General features: G+C 42.4%; 1 protein-coding gene across 4 annotated transcripts in view; it reads right to left on the reverse strand.

The window, feature by feature from the left end:
* ANKRD50 (ankyrin repeat domain containing 50) overlaps window positions 1-12835 on the reverse strand; it is a 43175-nt gene extending 30340 nt beyond the window's left edge. For 3 of the 4 annotated variants that reach the window (XR_012835191.1, XR_012835192.1, XM_075751112.1), the window contains exons 1-2: window positions 12655-12835; window positions 10214-11484 (exon numbers count right to left, since the gene is read on the reverse strand). Coding sequence is in view for 2 of the 4 variants with exons in the window: in XM_075751112.1 (XP_075607227.1) it covers window positions 10214-10692 (479 nt within the window). In the remaining 2 variants the exon portion in view is untranslated. Of the gene's footprint in view, window positions 1-10213; window positions 11485-11773; window positions 12016-12654 lie in introns of those variants that run through there. The other variant, XM_075751113.1, reaches the window with a different exon arrangement.
* Window positions 12836-20258: the final 7423 nt, after the last annotated feature.

A 20258-nucleotide genomic window follows, 5' to 3' on the forward strand; every position in this document is an offset into this window, starting at 1 on the left:
CTTTATATTTAGTATGATCTATCTTTAGCCTTAAGTACAATCGAACAAGTGACAGAACTACATTCTCCTGTCCGTGTCGTGTGTCCCCCTCCCCCAACAATTTATACACAAGATGTTTACTGTGGAGGGCAACTTTATCATAATTTTAAATTATGAAGGAGATACTACAGAAAAAAGTATACCTGAAATCATAAAAATCAAACAATGTGTGAATGTGCAATACCTGCTACAAATCTTGGGGGGGGGGAGTGGGGGGATAAAAAAAATATTTTTTTCTTCCTTTTTTTTAAAAGTGGAACAAAGCTGAAGCAAAGGAAGTGGCCAGTGGCCACACACTCCAATACAAAATAAAGCAACTGAAACCCAACTAATGCATACATTTGTCACTGGAATGCAGTAAGAGTTTGGAAAGTTTTCACTAGTCTAGAAACACGTAGGTAAACTAATGCATGGCAGTACCACTGGTATTTTCCTTAACCAGCCTAGAGCCTCTGAACAGTTTTCTGTTTCTTCTAGGACAACCCCATCATTCTTCAAACAACCTTAAATAAGATGCTGCCATGCCCCTTTCCTCTTCATCTCTTTTGTCTACTAAGATATCACGGATCTATAGCACACAGGCTTGTGTCTGTGCAGCCAGATGCTCACCTCCCTTTCTTCACACGCGCGTCGGTACTACCAGCTCTTACTAGTATGGGACAAAGAAAAAAAAAACCCAAGGAAAAGACAGAGTTGATGAGCCACTGACTTATGATCCTTTATTCCCATTCTTCCTTCCAATCTTGTCAATTTAAACAACAGCATCCAAAACTAAGCCAAGAAGTTTGATCACCTATCAACAACAAAGACTTTTTGGTCCTTGCTTTGTGTGAAGTTGTCTGCAAACACGCAACACAGAGAGGACTCTGATGGCAATTGTTCTGCCCCCTTTCACTTCATCAGCTATGTAAGTTTTCCCATTTGCCTTTTCTTGATCTCATTTTCAGTTCTTTCATGCTATTCCATCACATTTTGATGTCATCAAGTGCACCAGGAACCTACCCACCTACATTCTTTACAGCACCTCCTCTGCAATACCTTGGAACACCTATATACAACTCAACCCTTATTTCAACATAATTATTTTCTTAATTTTTTTTTCCTCATACTTGTCTTTTTTCCTAATTATTTCTTTTTGAGCGTAATTCTTCAATCGTGAAAAAACCATTCGTGCTCCTAGACAAAGATAGAAGATTTCTCACCACTCCCGGTGTATTGTATACATCATCACGCAGAAGAAACTGAAACCTCTTCAATGCATTGCTTCACTAACACTTTCAGGAGGCGATATTTCAGTACTATCTTTTCCCAGTATATTAGACACACTAAGTCCTTTCTACTTCACAATCCGCCAAATCCTTTTCATTTTTTCATTAAAAAGGAAGAAAAGAAGAGAAACTTAAACCCTTGCACAAGCTATGAACATGTGCATAGAAAATTGGAGGCAAGGGAAATAATTAACAAGTGAGAATTGCTATGAAGGTCCATCTAACTAAACAGCTTATAGGAAAACCTGTAAGGTTTAAGGCTGAGCCACACAGATTAAAGGCAAAATGTTAATGCCTATAGAAGTAGAAGACAAAAAGGTCTATGTAAGTTGTCATTATTAAAATGCCTCAGGGAAACTTTCTTATGGTAATTTAAACTGAAAAGGTTAAAACCTTAAATGGTATTATGTTCAGCCTGTATGCAGTGCTTCCATACAATGAAAGAACATACAACTTTGCCCTCGCAGAAACACTAACTGTTGCTATGTGACTCGTTAACTCCACAGATTTAAGGGAAAAGCCTAAAGAGAAACATGCCACAAAGTACTTAAGCTTCAGCTCAACTTTCTAACAGTCTAGAGAGCACCAGAACCAGCACTTTCTATGAAACATCAGTTAAAAGTCTAAAGCATCAGTTACACATTACACGTACATACTAGGAATCAGAAGCTCCAGCAGAGTCAAATGCTCTCACAAGAGCAAGTTTATGAAATACCAGTTTACCTTCTGCAACTTCACTTTCACTGAGCTGGAAATACAAGCTGAGTTGGTAGATTCTTTTTAACCTTTTGTGCATGCTTTTACAAAAATAGTTTCTCATCTCACCCATGAATTGGTCTGATTTTCAGTCGGTGTCCTGCCTCTACCATTTTTTAGTATAAAATAAATCATGTTACTGAATAATTAAAATGTAGACAAATTTTGTATTTACTAGAAGTCTCTATAAGATACATGACAAATATGTAAATACGTATAAATTAACAGGCTCATACCACACAAAAGTGAAAGTCAGCACAGAAACTATTCATAATTATGTGGACTGTTGTAACTAGTAAGCTACATGGAACACAAGTAGTATTTAGCGTTAATACACTGTAGTAGTTCACATCTTTACAGTACATCACCATACGGGAGATAGTATTAAGGTTCAGCGCAACGCATTTTTTTGTACTGTTCCTTACTTCTTTCACGCAGACTGTCTTGTTCACCATTTTTCTTCATTAGATCTCAAAAGATCTTTTGATCTTGCAGATATCAGCTTACATGTAGGTGCTTCCTATAAAGAGTCATAAAAGGTTTTGTGCTGTGAAGTCTGTCTGCTATTTTTAATATTTTATGTCTCTCACTACACAATCACTAAGTGTAAGCCTCCAGAGCATGAAGATCAATCTGCTTAGGAAGCCAAAGGCTGTAAAACTGTCCAGTCTTTCTAATGAAACTCAAAGGAGTAAACTTTTTTAAATTAAAAAGTACCTTAGTCACTTGATATTGAAGGCACGTATTTTTGACACAAACTGTAATTATTCCATTATGATTGAGTACATAATACCATCAGTGACAAAAAGAGGCATATTTGTTTTGGCATGACTATGTTTGACAGTCTAAGGTTTTTCAAAAAACAGAGACTTAAATCCTTTCATGAATCTAGCCTTGAATCACACCGAATTGAGAGCTTGTCATTCCAACACCCAACTTCTGTGGAATCTCAAACTGAGACTAAACACAGGCAGAAGACTACATGGGAGAGATCACAGAGAACCTCCCTTGCTAGAGCACTACTTGTACTTCCCCTTTGGCATGCTGGAGGTGCTCAGATCTTCAACAACCCATCGATACACCACAGAAAGTCTACAAAAAGGTACCTAACACAAAACAACTTGCTTTTAACTGAGAATAGTTATGGCTCCTACTAAAAGCAGAATTCAATCTCGTACCAGATCAAGCTCCTCTAGACTAGGATCCAACTAGCTTCGGGATTCTAGTCAAGCATAAATGAAAGATGAAGGAATGGACAAAATTCTGGGAAAGTAAAGAAGTAGAATGCTGCATATTTACACATCTAAAATGTTACTAAGAAAAATTCCCTTTAGATACAGAAAGTTTTATTTAGCTAAGGGATTTTTTTAATGTCACATTCTTAGGTGTGACCTCTGAGGAAAGACTAACAAGTTGGAATTATTTAATTCAAAGATGAGATGAAAGAGAATAAAGCAGCATTCAAATATGTAAAAGGCTGTCCCAAAAGCGAGAGAAAGAATCTATTCTCCATGTCTCTAGAGAACACCATAAGTAGTAACCAGCTTAGATTATAGCAAGAAAAAAAACACCTCAGGTTAGACATATGGAAATTTTTTTCTGTAAGAATTGTGAAGCGTAAGAGCAGATGAAGCAAGCATCTCAGAAACAGACTTCGCCTAGCGAAGGAGATGGTAGACTTGATTTTGACGTCTCCGTCCAACCTTCTCTCTCAAGGTTGAAATCAGTCACTTGCACGTTTGAACTTTACATGTGGTAAATAAACTTTCTTCTTTAAAGGGTCTTGTAAATTAATGCATTATGCATTCAAATCTTTCTTCACATGAAACAGGATACAGGTAGTCCTTGACTTTGTTTCTACCGTTTATAGCTCTATGAAATTAGAGTCTGACAATACCTATGTTCACACCCTCCTCGTAACCGTTGCAAAGCTACGGCTACCAAGATTGTACTGGAGCTGCAGAAGCAGAGGGAAAGGCTGTGTAGCAGCCCTTTCCAGGAGAAAGAAGTTTAGAGAAAAAAAAATATGTAGATCACTTCCAGACAGTCTTTGAGACTTGGGTGAGAAAAGTCAAGGCATTTCTTTTCTACAAAAAAATTAATACTGAATTACTTATGTCTTACAGAATAAATTGATAGAAATCCCAGCAACTTTTGACTTTCCAGATGGTCCAAGCTCAGGCATCTATAACTGTCTCCAATGTGCTGCGTCTCAGTGCAGCTTTTATTTCAATCCCTCCTAAGCTCATGGTAAAACCAGACTTCTACTAAATGCATTTAATTAAAAAAAAGAATATGAAAGCAAGAGAAAAGTAGCCCGAATATCACATGCTTCCACCTCAACCCCTCCATCCAGAAGAAAATGAATACTGCTTATTTGCACAGCAGTCACAGAACTTTGGGGGCTGCAAACAGCTGCAGAAGCATTGTACTGTGGTTAATTCACTAGCAAGGAAAACTCAAGGTTTGTAGGGTAAAGTATCAAAGATTAACCCCATGAAAGTCAGGATACTCCAATTAATCTCTGGCATCAGCCATTAAAGTGGATTTGAAACTTTCTGTTAGCTAAAGACAATGCAAAAGTAAACAGTCAAAAGGGGGGGTGGGGGAAGGAAAGAACTGGAGGAGCTGGCCTTCAACTTCACAGATTTACTCCAAAAAACACTTAAGTTTTTGCAATTAAGAATAAGCTACTCCAAAACAATGAAAAGCTCACTAATTAATTGTTCAACGAAGCCTACACAATCCATGATAATTTTAATTATATTACTGGCTTCAAAGATCGTACAAGGAGTTCTAAAAAGAACAACTTCTTCACATTTCATCTGTTACCGCATACAACTCAATTTCTAAACCTGTTCCTTCATCTATGCTAAATAAATGGCAAGAAAAACAGCATTTCAGTACTACAGATTTAAAGTCCCTGTACAATAGTGGCAGAACATTTGCTGAACAAACCTGTATTTTTCTAAATTGTCAGACAAACAATCCAGAACTTGAAATAAAACTTGCTTCCCCTTATCATTTAGATAAAGCGCTCTCAATCACCTGCAATTTGCAACTTTCTAATGATACACCACTCTTGAGGGAAACAGGAAAGACAAAAAACATTAGTAGCGTGGAAAGCCAACACAGGTGAAGGGCTGGAGAGGAGGAAATGCTTGTTAGCATTGGTTGACAATCCTAGCTTTTTTTACTCTGAATTCTGCCGTTTCTGAGATTTCCATCATACTGCCAAACATGAAACACCAGAGGCTCGATCCTTTGGAGTTCTCCTCCAAAGAGGTAAAAGTAATCTTACATAGATAACGGCTATTGGCACGAGATTTGTTGTACTTTAATGCTGTCCAAACAAATGACTCATACAAGGAGGCTTTCAATTCTAATCAACATAAACCCCTGCTTCAAACCTGCAGTCAGTATAAAACCTTATGTGACCTCTCACAGTTTTTACAATCAAGTCTACAGCTATTTGCATATTCTAGACAACTATAAAACTGCTTTACTTTTTATATCACTTAACATCATTAGTCACGTTCCATTACAATACAAATCTGTTGTGCATGCAGACGCATACGAACTGAACCACAGATACCTAGTACAGCTTCACAGAGCACTGGGGTGCAAAGAAACTGCAATATCCAACAATTTTTTATTGCCATTAATGTTTTGGTGTGGATGCCTCTTGCCCTCTGTCCAGGTTAGTTAACTCTCTAGGGTTTCTCCCTTTCAAACAGGAGTAGCAGAGATCAGCTGTTAGAAATAGAAGACCAGCTGTGATTCTCTGGGAAGCTGCAAAAGGAACCATTACACCGAATTTAACACCACCAGCATGCGCAGAAAAATAAATAAATCTGGTGTCCTTTCTGAAAAAGTTCTGGGGCATAGTTACCACTATATTAATTTTTTGGTAAAGAAGATGTAACATGAGCTTAAGAAAACTTCTATGAAGTTCTTATATAATCACAAATTTGTTCAGCAACCTTTTTTTTCTTCCTTCTTTTAAATTGTTCTTTTCTTGGGTCCCTCCCGATCAGGGACAGCTACTTGCATGGGAATGCAATTTCACCAATGCAAATAAGTAGAGGAATAGTATTAGAAATACTTCAGCAATAAAGTTTTAGGACACTTCGCAAGTGAAAAAACACTTAGACATCCATTGACCCAAATTCAATACGTGAGAAATAAGCATGTGAAAAGTCTCACAAGATTTGAACTTTCTTGAAAAGACATGCAGAAGACAGCAAGAAACTTCATCTGTGAGTGATAGCAAAGCAGCTCCATCTAAACCAACCTGGTAGATGTGGAAATTCACCATTTTTTTTGGTATTCATTAATTTCAGCAATTCACTCAAGCAAAATTTGAATTTTGCTTTAAGTTTGTGCTAGACCAACACATACTAAAGGTGAGTTTAGTGCAAGCTTAAAAACATTATGTAATTTAACAGACATATTAAATCTCTAAATTCTGTAAAATTGACTCAGGAGCTCTGGTCATAAATGTCTTTCAAATCCAGAGCAACAGTTGCAAAAGAAATGAACCCTGCAGGGTAAACTAGGTCTACACTTCTAGTAACGTCCACCTTCTGGGCTGTGAATTAACCAAGCTCTGCCTTCCACCACTAATCCTAACTGTAGCACAACATGTGGGAATTATAAGCTTTCCCCTACTGTCCAAAGATGTTTAATGTCACCTCTTTTCTCTGAAAAACATAAACCAGGATCATAAGGGTAAATGTCCTTTTACAGCCTAGTTTGAACAAATTTCAGTATTATCCATGGTTTATATCAGAGTTCCTTCATGTCCTCATGGCCTTGGATAACTCATAGCTGCCTGCATTCCTACCAAATTGCTGGAAGGTCAGAATTTTTTTTGCTGCAGCAAAACCAAAAGCAACCCCCATTCACAACCCTAGAGACAGTTTTGCAAAATGCAGGTTATTCTGATCTTGACTTTTCTATTTAAATAGGGAAGAATAGCCTAATAGACCTTTTCAATTAAATTCTTTCAGTTTAACACATAATTTCTTCTCATTTTTGGAGTTTCTCTGCCATTTCCTTTACACTTTTTGCTTCCTTTTCATCTAAAATTTGAATGTGAGGCTTCAGCATTCTTCCTTATTTTTAAGACTGCTTTCTGCTCCAGTACTGCACGCGTGAGAAAAATGCCTCAGAAGCGGTGCTCTAAGTAGCAGTTCTTTCTTCCCTCAGCTGTCAGTGCAGCAACAAATGCTTGTTAAATACATTTGTACAGATCAGCCCTTCCAGCTCTTCAAATCTGCAAGATCTGCCCCTGACAGAATTTTTAGGGCACATTAAGATTACAAATATGTGAGAAACTTTTAAGAGAAGACATTCAAACAGGAGGAGAAAAGTCTTAACTTTATGGGTCATCACTCGCACATGTATCACTATAACCATCAGGGTTGCTGAAAACCTATCTAAAAAGTGTTCTTCAGCCAAAGATTTGCTATTTTAACTACTGACATTTATAGTGTTTATAAACTGACATGTTACAAGGCATTAGAAAGCTTTTCTTTCTCACTGCTTCTAGGACAATTAGCACAAAAATAGAATGGTGTAATCTCGTTTAGCACTTATGAAGAGAAGTCTTTCCATTTTAGGCCACAAATACATAGCTGGGTCTGGAGCAGCTGTGCAAAGCAGAGCCAAAATTTGACAGTGTTTTTAAAGGAAGCTCTTTCCCCTCTTCTACTGAATAAAGAAAATTAAAATAAGGTAAAAATCAATGGAGCATCGAGACAAGAAGTTTATGCTGTTTCAGTGTCTTTACGCAATGCAAAAGGCAATCAGTTGACTGTTAAGTCTTCCTAGAACTCATTTCACATTACAACAACTTTCACTTAACAGAAAGCACATATAAACACACCAGACCAGAATACCGAAGTGCTCGGCGATAAGTCTTAGAAATCGTGAAAAAAAATACTTACACTTTTGTTAAACATTTCTCACATGCCTTATATATTAACAAAAGTTCAATTAGCAAATGATCGAGGTATTTGATGGTGGGAAGGGGGTTGCCAAGTTCCTCGTGTTTGTGGACAGCAATTGTATCGTACGCTTAGCAAACAAGCTCACGGTACTGCTGATAACAGCCATCTCCTGGTCCCCTGCCACAGTGCTGAAAACTTACATTCCCAGTACAGCACCTTGGCTCTAACACCTCATCTCCCTCGAATCTGAAATACGAGAATGAAGACTATCTACCACAGCTGCTTTTGAGAGCAGGAGATCAGGGTAGGTGGGCAGCAAGGGAATACATGAAGGGCCAAAACCCCCAAAAAAACTCCTCGACTGAAGCTGCTGTAGTACAACATAAGTATTTTTAGCATAATAATTAGAGTTCACGATCACTGCTGCAAAATTTGAGAAGGGAAAGACTAGTACCAGATGTTGTGTCTTATTTTATTTTTCCAGAACAAAACCAAGAACCCTGTATATCAACCTAAATACTCGAACAGCCCATCACTGTACCCTGCATTCATAAAAAAGCAGTCTTAGCTAAAAAGCTGTGTCTGACTCGCAAGTTATCTTTTATATTTCTATACTGCATTTTTGTCTAAAGACATTTACCTAACTCTGGTTCTTTGGAGTAAAGCAATCATCTTTAGAACAGAGGAAGGATTCTGGCTCTTAGAGAGAACTTGCCTGCACTAAATTAGTACGATTTCCTTGTAATAAACTTCTAAACATGAATGGGCTCTTACCAGATTAATCCACTTCCACGATTTTAGAAGACTGCCTAAAGCTAGATGGCCACTCTCCTATTTCATTTATAGACCCTTAATTTCAGTCATTAGAAACTGAAAGGGCTTAATACTTCCAAAATTAGGACCTTAATAGCTGCTAGAAGTTGCATCTTCACTTAGCAACAAACAAAAAAAATCCAGAATTAGTCTTGGTTTAGACACTACACTGAGAACAATGTAGACATGCATCCTGTTTATTCAGCAGCAGGCAAGGACGTAAGAGCCATCAGAACTGGAAGGCTCTTTTACATCACCATCACAATATAAGCAAGCACTACAGTTCAACCTCAGACTTGTTTACCCAGTTTTAGTACTCATAAAAAAAAAAAGACAGGACTTTTTTTTTATACTGCAAACATCATCCAATAAACCCTGAAGTACGACAAAAGGTTACATCACTAAACAATACTAAAGAACTTTGGTTTAACTAATATTTCAGGAAAGTTTTCTACTGGCAACGCAATCGATTGAAGCTTGGTTGCTAGAGACAAGACTTATCCTTTCTGAATTTTCCTTCATTGTGACCCAAAGGAATAAAGACCAATAGAGGCATACTCGCAAAGGCCGTGCTCAAGACAGCACATTGTTCTAAGTGATCTATGGATATACACTCGCACACGCATTAGTATCCTTAAAGAAACAAAATTCTCAGTGACATACTGAAGAGACTTTGGTTTGTTATGGAACACTAAGTAGAAAAATAAATATTGTCATTCAGCTTAGAAAACTGACAAGCCTCCAAAGGGGCAGGGTGAGCCCTCTTGGTAAATTTCTGATCCACTCAACACTTTGGAGTACTTATTTCATAAGTAGCAATAAAGACTTGACGTAATCTGTGTGTATTGTGACAAGTAACATCAGGAGTTAATTAACATTTTCCTACCACGTATTTTTAGACAAACATAAAACCGATGTGCTGGATCAGACCCAGAGATCCATTAGTCCAGTTTCCTCTTAGAGCACGATATTGGAAGCATTTGCGAGGGTCCTACAAGGTCTGCTTCAGGTCTGTGAAGGACAACCGCCCTACCTGTGTGAAACATGAAGGCCACTGACTAGATACCTTCCACTCTGAAGTCAATTACTTTAACATCTTTCCAAAACACCGGTTACAACTGAGGGTATTAACATACAAATGTAAATAAATTCACTATTAATAGTAAATTTGGTTTAAAAAGCACGTATTTATGTCAGCTACAAGGAAAAATTTAGATTTTCCCATGGTAGGTCTGCAAGCTCTGACAGAGATAACAAGCCATGAAGCACGCGTTTTAAACCGTCTGCCTGGCAGACTCTCTGGAAGGAAGACCTAAACAGAAGCCAGCGGTTTTTTTTATTTGGGTTTTATTTTCAATAGAGTTTTTTTTAATTTGTTTTTACCTTTTAAATGCTTCAGCAGGGTTCCTCTCGCATTCCCCAGGTTGCAAGAGACTTTGAATAGCAGGATCTCTTAGTTTGTCCTCATATCCCTGGATCAGTCCACTGCGGCAGATTTGTGTAACTAAACCTCTAATAAACCCTCCAACACACAGCGTGTCAGAGTCTTGGGCCCTGCAGAAATGGAAGGCTAGCGCCTGACGATGTAAGCCTCTTTGTAGGTTTGCAGGTGAGCTTGGCCACAGTAACTCAGTACAGAGGGCCGTCTTCCCACTGCCGGGCCCTCCTACCAACAATACACCCCAGGCAGCTCCTTTCCCAGAGACAACACCGGTATTATTCCCAGAATTCGCTACAAGACATGGTTTGTTGGCAGCACTACTGCTGCAGTTAGCTTTCTCCTGGAGGCAGTGCTGAAGCTTGTGGAAAACCCACTCCCTACAGTAAAACTGCTTTCCCTGCAGCAAGCTGGTTTGAGCCATTTTATAAAGCTTCTTCTCTTGGATTTGTCATAAGCAGCAGTACACCTTCAGCATCTCCGAGTAGGGAGATACGCATTCATCTTGCACAGAAAAATCTTCTGCACGGAACTTGACAGAGGTTACGGCAATCAGTTAACCTTTCTCGTAAAACTTAACAGCCTCTTCTCAGGAAGGGTGTCACTCCATTTGTATGCTTTATTATGATTAGCGTAACACAATCATAGTTCAGCTGACATCATGAAGCGGTGTCTGATACCAACGCTCAACAATACTTCTCATATGGCTCAAAAGTTCATACAGCTCCATGGCTGCATCTGTAGTTTACGCAGTTGTGTGTGTTCCCAGTATACAGGGGAGACAATACATCTGGAAAAACTGAGGGAAAGCCAACTTTTCAGTGTATACTAAATGCCTTTCAACTCTAGGCATTAATCTCTCTGGATATACATCCAGAAAAAGCTGTCCATAATAAAATGTTCCTTCTGGGAATTTTATAAAGTGACTTTTCTTCAGAGCACTATACACAAATGTGGGTAAGTACCACTTACTAAGCAACGGTCAGTTTGGACAGCGGGCTTTGCAGACTTCATACATCTGGGTGAGCGTCTGAGAAGTGCTTCAGATTATGGTTTCTTATGCAGTACAGACGACAGGAAAAAAAAATAATGTTTACAGCTTCTTATTTCAATACATTCGTAAGTGTCTTCTTCAGGAACCTGGATTCTTACTGAACCTGTTCTCAGGTATCTTAATCGCAAGATGTCAGAAGAGACAACATCTTCCCCTAGAGCTCTGAAATAAAGAAGACAGCACTTTTAACCCTACACGCAAGTCATAATTCGGTCAATTGCAAATGCAGACAACAAAGAGTAAAATCAGGGGCTCTTATTCCTTATTTTTGCTTACACTATTAAAGCAAATTAATCTAAAAAGCTGGTTTGAAGAAATTTGTTGTTACAAGGCACGATTAGTCACATATAAAAAAAGAGGTAACAAAAAACCAATAAAGAGATGTGACAGTGGCCTCAAAACCACAGGAGCAATAAGTCTTGCATTTTCTCCTGCGGAGAGCTGGATATACCCCTTCATCTGAGAAATATTCTTCCTAACAAGGCTTCATCACCGAATTCTCTCTTTGCCTGATTTTTCTACTGCCGGCTACGGGTTTGCCTGGGTTTTTGTTGGGTTTGGTTTGTTGTTTTTTTTTTTTTTTTGAAGTTTATTTTACACGAGAGAGCTGCCGACGGCTCTTTGCACACTTCTTTGTTCACGACTCGCCGGCAGCAGGGCGGCCGGCAGGCTCCAGGGTCACGGTTTAACACCCCCACCGCCGGCACCTCACGCCTCCCCGCCGCCCTTGTCACCGCTCCCTTCCCCTCGGCCCGGCTCCGTCCCCACCGTGACACCCCCTTCCCCGCAAACAAAACCCTTTATCCCGGGCTCCGCTTTCTTTCAGCCGAGGCGCAGACGCCCGTACGGCTCCAAAGTCACTTCGGCAGCGCCCTGGCAGCCCCATCGCCTCCCTTGGAAAAACCCCCGAGTCAAGCGAGCAGCTGGGGAACTCCCCCCTCCCCGCCCGCCCTTCATCTGCTTCTCCTACCCCCGGCGGGGAGCACACACGCCCTGTCCCCCGCTCCCCTCCCCCTGCACACACACACACACACCCGGCTCCGCACAAAGATCCCGGGCACCGCACCGCACCCCCACCCCGCCGAGGCGGCCAGCCCCCGCCACGGCACCCCGCTGCCAGCCCGGCGGCAGGCAACACCCCCCCCCCCCAAACCCCGCGCACCGGTGTCAGTCCCCTGCCCACCTCAGGCGGCAGGTACAGCCCGCCCCGCCCGCCGCGCAACGGCCGCCCCGCCGCCAACCGCCCCCACCGCCGCCCCGCCAGGGACGAACCGCCGCCGCCGCCTACCCCCCGCGGCCGGGCGAGGGGCCTCCCCACCGCCGCTCGCTCACCTCCGCCGTCGCCTCAGCGGCAGCAGCGGCTGCTGCTTCTGCTCCTCCAGACTCTCCCCGCGGCGGCGCGCCCCTCCTCTTCCTCCGGGCCCCTGGGCTCCCGCCCCCGGGCGCCGCCGTGCCAGGCCCGCAGCCAGCCCGGTCCGCAGCCGCCTCAGCCCGTTTGGTACTCTCCTCGGCGCCTCCTTGACCCCCCTCCGCCCGGCCCCGCCCCGCCGCCCGCGGCCCCGCCCCGGCCCGCCCCCTCCGGCGCCAGCCCCGCCCCCTTCCTCTCCAGCGCGTGCGGCGGCGGAGGCGGGGGTAGATGCCGCCCGACATCTGGGGCGAAGTAGTCCGAGGCGGAGGGAGACGGGCGGCGCGGGACACACCACCGCCCGCCGCCCCGGGCTTTGTCCCGGCCTCCGCCTGCCGCCCGCCTCCCCTCAGCGCCCGCGGCGGCGGGACCGTCCCGGCGCGGCCCTGCAGGGGGCGGCAGCGCGGCTCCCTCCGCCGGGGGCGGCGGGCACGGCCTCACCGACCGCCCCGGGGGGGGGGGGGGGGGGGCCATGGGCCGGGGCCCGCGGTACCGTGCCGTGCCCTGGGCGGCCGGGCGGGGCAGGCCGATCGCGGTGCCCGCGGCCCGGTCCCGGCCCCTCCAGCCCCGGCCCGGCGTCAGTCACCGGCCCGGCTCCGCTCGAAACCGGGAAAACTTGAAAAATAAAGGTGGTGGCTGGAGCTAAACCGGCCGTGAAACGGGGCCGGGACGCCTCGCTTCTCATCCCAGCTCCGGCGCAGAACCGGGGCCCGCTCACGCACGACCTTCCTCTCTGGTTTTTTAACCAAGCGCGGGCCTAGCAGCTTTTTGTTTTCCCCCTTCTGCCGCACCGTTGCCTTTTCCTCGTTTTGCCCCGACCTGGCCCGTTTCAGACAGAACTTCATTGCGCCAATGGAGGAAGCGCAGCAATTCCAAACGTTGTGTTTTTTTTTTTTTTTTCCCCTGCCCCTTGCATCTGGTGATGCACACAAGCAAAAAACCCCTTTTTGCAAGGCTGCTGGGAGCTTAGCCACTGCCAGGCCTGGGCTTAGCTACTACCAGGTCTGGGCTTAGCTACTACCAGGTCCGGGCTTAGCCGGAGGGACGGGGAGCAACCCGCGCCCTTGGCTTGCACCGCGTCAATATAGCGATGCTTCAGCTTTGTAATTCGTGGATCCCTACAAACCATTGGAAATGTGGTCCTTAATATGGAAGAAAACGGGGTAGAACTTGCTCCTGGACACCTTTGGGAGGCCCCTGTGAAGCCCCCTCCACCCATAACCAGAAAGGGGAGAGAGCTCGCCTTTATTTTAGCTGCGCTTTAGCAGGCAAGGGAAGGATTTTCATTAAAATTTGCTCCCCTCGGAGCAGAGCACATTATTTATGATAAGGCACTTTTCCATTAACGGTTGGATCAAGGTCTTTATGATTACTAAATAGCGCCTTCATTTTAGCACGGCTCTGTATGGTTACGTATACCAGTAATTAAAGTATTGTGGTGTACACACTGAATATATCCACATGATACAACAGAGTGATTTAGGGCCCTTCGAGGAGCGTCCTGAGAGTCTTTGTAGGAGGCAAAATGAAAAATTAAATAAATTCAGTTGGTATACTGAAGAGCTTAGCAAAACAAGTTTGCCTGCCTCTGAAAACCAGTAGAACAAGTTTGAAGAACCTTTGGAAGCAGTGAATTACAAATTTGCAAAGCAATTGGGAGTGGGGGAGAAACAGAAATAAGATTAGTAGTAAGAAAGGGTTGTGTGGTTGTTTTGGGTTTTTTAAGATTTCTTAGTTGGGTTTTTTTTAAATATGTACTTTAGGGAAAGTCTTCTGTAGGCTCCCCCCTCAGCTGCACCACCCTTCTATTTTGAAAGGTTGTGGAAACTCAAGACTTCCAAAACAGATGCTAATACAAGTTCCAAGAGACTTTGAACTAGAAAATATTTTCTTTTTTTTTTTTTAATTTTAACACTAAATAAATAGATAACATTTGGAGTGATGGAATTACAGGTCGGGTCAGCTGAGCAGGCTAGAGACAAAACAGGGAAAGAAATTGTAAAAAACCTGCGAGAAATAATTGCAGATTCAACACCTGAAGAGATAGATCTTACGCACAAACATTAGACTGGTGAATGATCCAGGGAAAAAAAAAAAGGATGAAATTGGACGGTGGTGAGACCCAGGGGAAGGTGCAGCTTCCGCTTCTCTGATGACCAAGACACAAATGAAAACCCAATTTATATGAAAAGATGCTGTCAGTTTTCACATCATCCAATATCAATGTACCACAGCAGGAGGAATAGTAGCATGGTTTGCTAAAATCACAGATACTTAAATGTAATCACAATGGAGTTCTAGATAATTATAGAAATACTAACCTCTCCACGCTAATACATAAATCCTACAACCAAACAGATGACAAAAATTTGATTTTAGTGTGGGACAGAGGACACAATAATTAGCCCCACCAAACTTGTACGTACTGCATCTGAGCAAAGCTCCGCGTCAGGATCTCACCTCTGCAGCTGATCTGAGGAGCGTTAAGTACTTCTGGGAATGACAAGGGGAAGGGAGGGGGGAATACAAGTAGGAAAAAAAATGCGGTAGGCCTACAATATAGTTAGACCCTTGTCACCGGCAGGATTTTTAGTCTTTTGTTCAAAAGAGACAAAATATTGCAACATCCAAAGTATGACCTGCACACTTCTTTCTAAAAGGATGTATGTATGACCTAAAGGTGAAGGTTGGCAGTGGCCCTGCATTGATTGACACCTCCCCCCCCCCCCAATTACTATTAGGAAGCAAAAGCATATAGACACTTTTGATAAATCCTTTTTAAAAAAAATCCTAAAGAAAAGTTCAAAGAGTTAAAACCCTGAGATTGTCGTGAAGGAAGAGGCATAGCCGCTTAGCCTGGGATCTTTCATCTGTACACAAAAAACTAAGACCCTGAAGTCAACCTTCAAAAGCAAGGAAGGCATTTTGTTATCAAGTTTATTTGCGTAGTACCTCCTATATATAACGTGACAGCTTAGATGACGTCATCCTAGTGAATTATTATAGCTAAGAGTCAGATATTACTGATACAATTGTGCAATGTTGTAGTTAATGAGACAGTATCAGGATAAGAACCAAACCTTATTTTGTGGTTTTGTACAACTTAGTTTGACATAGATAGCAAACCAAGCATGACATAATGGGATGCAACCTTGCAGGCTACAAGACTGACAGATAAGACCTAAGAGAGACACAAAGAAAATGAAACAGATCAAAATTTCCTATCAAAAAAACCCAACCCAACAACCAACCTTCTCCTTTTAGCTTCAGTGGTCTGAAGCTGCAGTAACCTTCCCGCCTAACCTGAGCAACACGGCAGCACCTGGCTTTAAAACACGAGGGGAGGTATGTGTCGTGCACGGTTTTAGGTCCAGTTTTATGCTTACTTAAATACTAGTTAAGGCTAAGAAAATAAGAAAGTTTTAGCAAAAAGATTGCACAAAAAGTTGTAACATTATGAAGTCTGCGCCAACAATGAAAAACCCCAGGGGGTGGGTTAAACAAAAATCTGTTAAGCTTTCTAAATGATTTGCTGCATCTTTTTGAGAATATTAGAAAATGATATTATGTGTTTTTCAATTATTTTAACAGTTTCAATATGATGTTTTTTGGGTATGAAGCAGTCAGTCTTGATGGGCAAGGGAACATAATTGATTACAATGAGAAAGGCAGCACGAGGCTGATACTTAAAGTTATCAAAATCTGAGCCGTCATCCACATACGTAAACTGTTATTTGCTTTCTACGTAGTTTGTAGCACTATTATCAGTTTGTCCCTTTTCTGTTTTGAGCGTGGCTCAGTCCCACTGCAGGTCCCGCTGTCCGGGTACGTGCACGGTCCAGCCAGTTTGGAGCCGGCTCTGCACGCGAAGGGAGCAGAACTGCAAATCCTTGCATGCTTGTAAGGTCTTTGGTAAAGCTTTTGGTAGGCAGTGATTCACATCCAAAAATAAATGTTTTGCAAGGGTGGGCCTGAGGCATGATTATCTCCTTAACATGTAGTAGTCATTTTAACTACTTTTCTAACTTTAAGTTACTGATTTTCATGCATAATTATATATAATGCAGGTACTTTCATTCTCTGACAGGTAAAATTAGTGAAGTTGATGGTAAATAAAGATAGCGTAGACTTAGCATAACAAAAAATTTATCATTTCCCAAGCAAATAGTGGAAGTCTTACCACGTGAAATATTTAGGCAGAGGCATTTCTCCAATACTGTTTCAGGTCTCAGGCTCAAAATCTGTCTAGGGCGAGATGCACTTTCACCTTGGGCTTCTCGGTGTCATGTAAGATGCCTCCAGAAAGTCATCTCAAAGTCCTGCATGTGCCAGCCCGTGTTCAGCCTGGCATCCACTGCAGCGTTCATGGGTCCCTTTCGGCAGGGCTGCTGCTCCACTGCTTGCTTCTCGGCCTGGGGAGATGCCTGGGGTTGCTCTGCGCCTCTCTTCATTGAGCTTCAAGAGGTTGCTGCCAGGCCGGTTTTGAAATTCCACAAGCTCCCTCTGGAATGAAGCTTGCTGTTGGCTTCTCCGGTGTAGCAGAACACACTCCATGAGTTGTACTCTGTGTCACCATCCAGGCTGGCAATGAATATGCTAGAAAACATCAGCCCCCGGTGCTGATCTTGGAGCCCACCGCTAGTCGTTGGCTGCCACATGGATGTTGTACCACTAGGTGCTATTCTCTGAACCAAGCTGCGCAGCCAGTTTCCAACCCACCTAGTCATCCGTTCCTGCAGGCCGTAATTCTTCAGCTCCTAAATGAGAGTGCTACAGATGATGTCAAAAGCCTTGCTAGGGTCTGGGTTAGGTCACGTTCGCCGTTTGCTGGTCATCCAGAGTCATAGTCAATGGTGCTGATAAAGCAGTTTGTCTATTTTGTCGCATACTTGGGACTGGACTCCAAGAGCATGTGCTTCATGAGCTCCTCAAACCGAGGTGAGGTTGACCATCTACCTCCCTGCATCCTCCTTGCCTTTTTTAAAGACGAACATAACATTTTGGGGTTTTTTTTCCTAGTTATCAGGGACTTGCCCTCATCATTGTGATTTTCAATAGATGAAGGCAACAGTGTTCTTTTTACACAAGAATATAGCGAGGAAGTATAATAGTTCCTTTCAGCTCCTTCCTCAAGCCTTCCTTATTACCCAGTAATTTGGGTAGGAGTACTATCTATCCCATCTATTGAAACTGGATCTCTGAACAAAAGGATGTAAGAATGATTGAGCTGAAGCAAAATTGAACAAAAGATCCGGGATAGGATAATGTGGTGGCTGAAACACTTGCCCAGGAGAGGAGGGAGCTGTATTCTCATTCCCCCTGAAAAGGAAATTGTTCCTATTTCCAGGCTGACAGCATTAATTTCTAGATCATTACAGAACTGCCGCCACAACATATTCTAGTTGCACTTTGGCAGAAAAATGGCTACTGTGCTTTGGGTTAGAAAAGGCAATTACCCACTCCTTGATAAACAAGGGCCAGCATCTCTCCTGTAGCCATTGAAAAGGGAAAGGAAGATGTTTGCATCCATGTATCCTCATCCTTTGTGCAGATACGTATGCGCATTGAGTACCCCAGCAATGGCGGATGGTCATTTTGTAGCTTAAAAAAAAAAAAAAAAAAAAAGGAATGGAGACCAGCTCAGAAGACCTGCTGCCCATGCCTGGAAAAGATTGTGGGTGGGAAGAGGCACCCAGGTGCCGGGCTTATGGCACAGGAGCCAAGAGGGCAGGTAGTCCTACCCCAGCCAGAGTATCAGCAAGAAATAATACATCCAAGTGCAGCCAAGCTGAGCTGTGGAAACCAGAGCAAAACACAGCAGCAGTATTGCTGATACCATTATTATATGAATGCCTGGTAGCTTGGGCAGCCTTTGTATCACATGTAGTTATAACTGTGATTATATCTACTACTACGTGATACTATCATCCTAGTAGTACAACTGCTCATCAGTGCTATGCTGTCAAGAAAAACGCTTCTCCAGACGGCTGTTCAAAATAGGAGCCCAGTTTAAATGCTCCGAATTGCTTCTGGAGTAGCCTTTTTTCATCTTCTCTCGATGTGGGAGCACCATCCTCCTGCTGCAGGCACCGGGGTTGCACCCTAAATTTAGCCAGTAGGCTAGGAGACACTTTATGCCTCTTGGGCAAAACCCCAGGCACTGGCTTTCAAGATTTGCTGCAGCATCTTGTTTTGTGGTTTTTTTTTTTTTTTTTTTTTAATATATACACAAATATGCATCTGCACAGAACTAGGAAGAGATGAATCTTCTGTTTAATAATTGATACTCAACCTCTGATGCCTATCGAGCACAGGTTTAGCTGGGTGTCTGGAAAATGCACTGCAATTTTTAGGCAGTTAAACACAAAAATCCAAGCCGACTGCTTTCAGTGACTAAGAAATGCATGTCGATGTAGTGCTCTGGAGTGCCATAGTCTGTCCAGCCTGTGTCATTCTAACCTTCAGTATTGCTGTGTATACAGGAACATGAATATACTTCAGCTTCCTCCTACCTTGAAGTAACATTACCCAGTTTTTGTGCAATGTGAATTATGGTTTAACATTACCATTCTGTTTAATAGCAATTGACAATGCACAAGGCCAGCCAAAATTAATAATAAAGTCTAATATTCTGGAAAGCAGGTGTTGCAGTGCATAACTAGTTCTATTGGATGAAAAACATATGAGGGACTGGGAAGAATTTAATGTCATTAAATGATGGCATGAAAATATCTATAGAGTGGAAAGACAAAAAATCTGCAGCAGTGAGTCGTAAGAGAAAACTGATTCAAGAAAGTGACTTTTTATGTGAGTTGGAGCAGAAATATATTCAGTATCATTCTCAGACCAGGTATTGAAAAGATAATCAGTTGCCTAAGAATATAATACTTGTATGAATAATCAGAATCACTACAACAACAGAAGACTTTCTGCTGGTGCAAGATTTTGTACAAACTTAGTGAAATCTAAAAATATGTATGTGAGAAGTGAACAAGCTGTAAACTTTGGGAAATTTTGTGTACAAGTAGTTTAAGTACATACTATATGTTCCTCATGTAATCTCACTGTTTTCATCAGCTTGGGTTACAAGCAGTGTCTGAACGCTTGCCCTGACCTGCTCGGTGATCTTGAGCAATGCGTTTCACTTTACCTGCTTCTATTTCCCCATCACTACAATAAAAATAGTAAGTCTTTCCTATCTCCTTTCTTATGCCTGGTCAAATGGCAAGCTAAAGCGAGATTTGCCAAAATATTTTTTACCATTTTAGGAACACAAGGTAGCCATGGACTTGCTCTAACTGTCCAAGTTTGATCTGTCTTTGAATCAGCGTAAACTATCCAGACTACACCATAAGTAATAAATAGCCAAAATACTTTTTGTTGTATATGCCGTTACAAACTTCTGCCCTAAGCCTATAGTAGCTCATAAGCTTTTATGGGAGAAGTCATGCTGATATACTTTAAAGAGTCAATTTAACTCATTTTCTCTCCATGTAGTTTACCCTGTCTCAAGACAGTTTCTTGTTATTTG

Source organism: Balearica regulorum, chromosome 4, assembly GCF_011004875.1.
Source record: "Balearica regulorum gibbericeps isolate bBalReg1 chromosome 4, bBalReg1.pri, whole genome shotgun sequence".
In the NCBI taxonomy this organism is placed as follows: Eukaryota; Metazoa; Chordata; class Aves; order Gruiformes; family Gruidae; genus Balearica; species Balearica regulorum.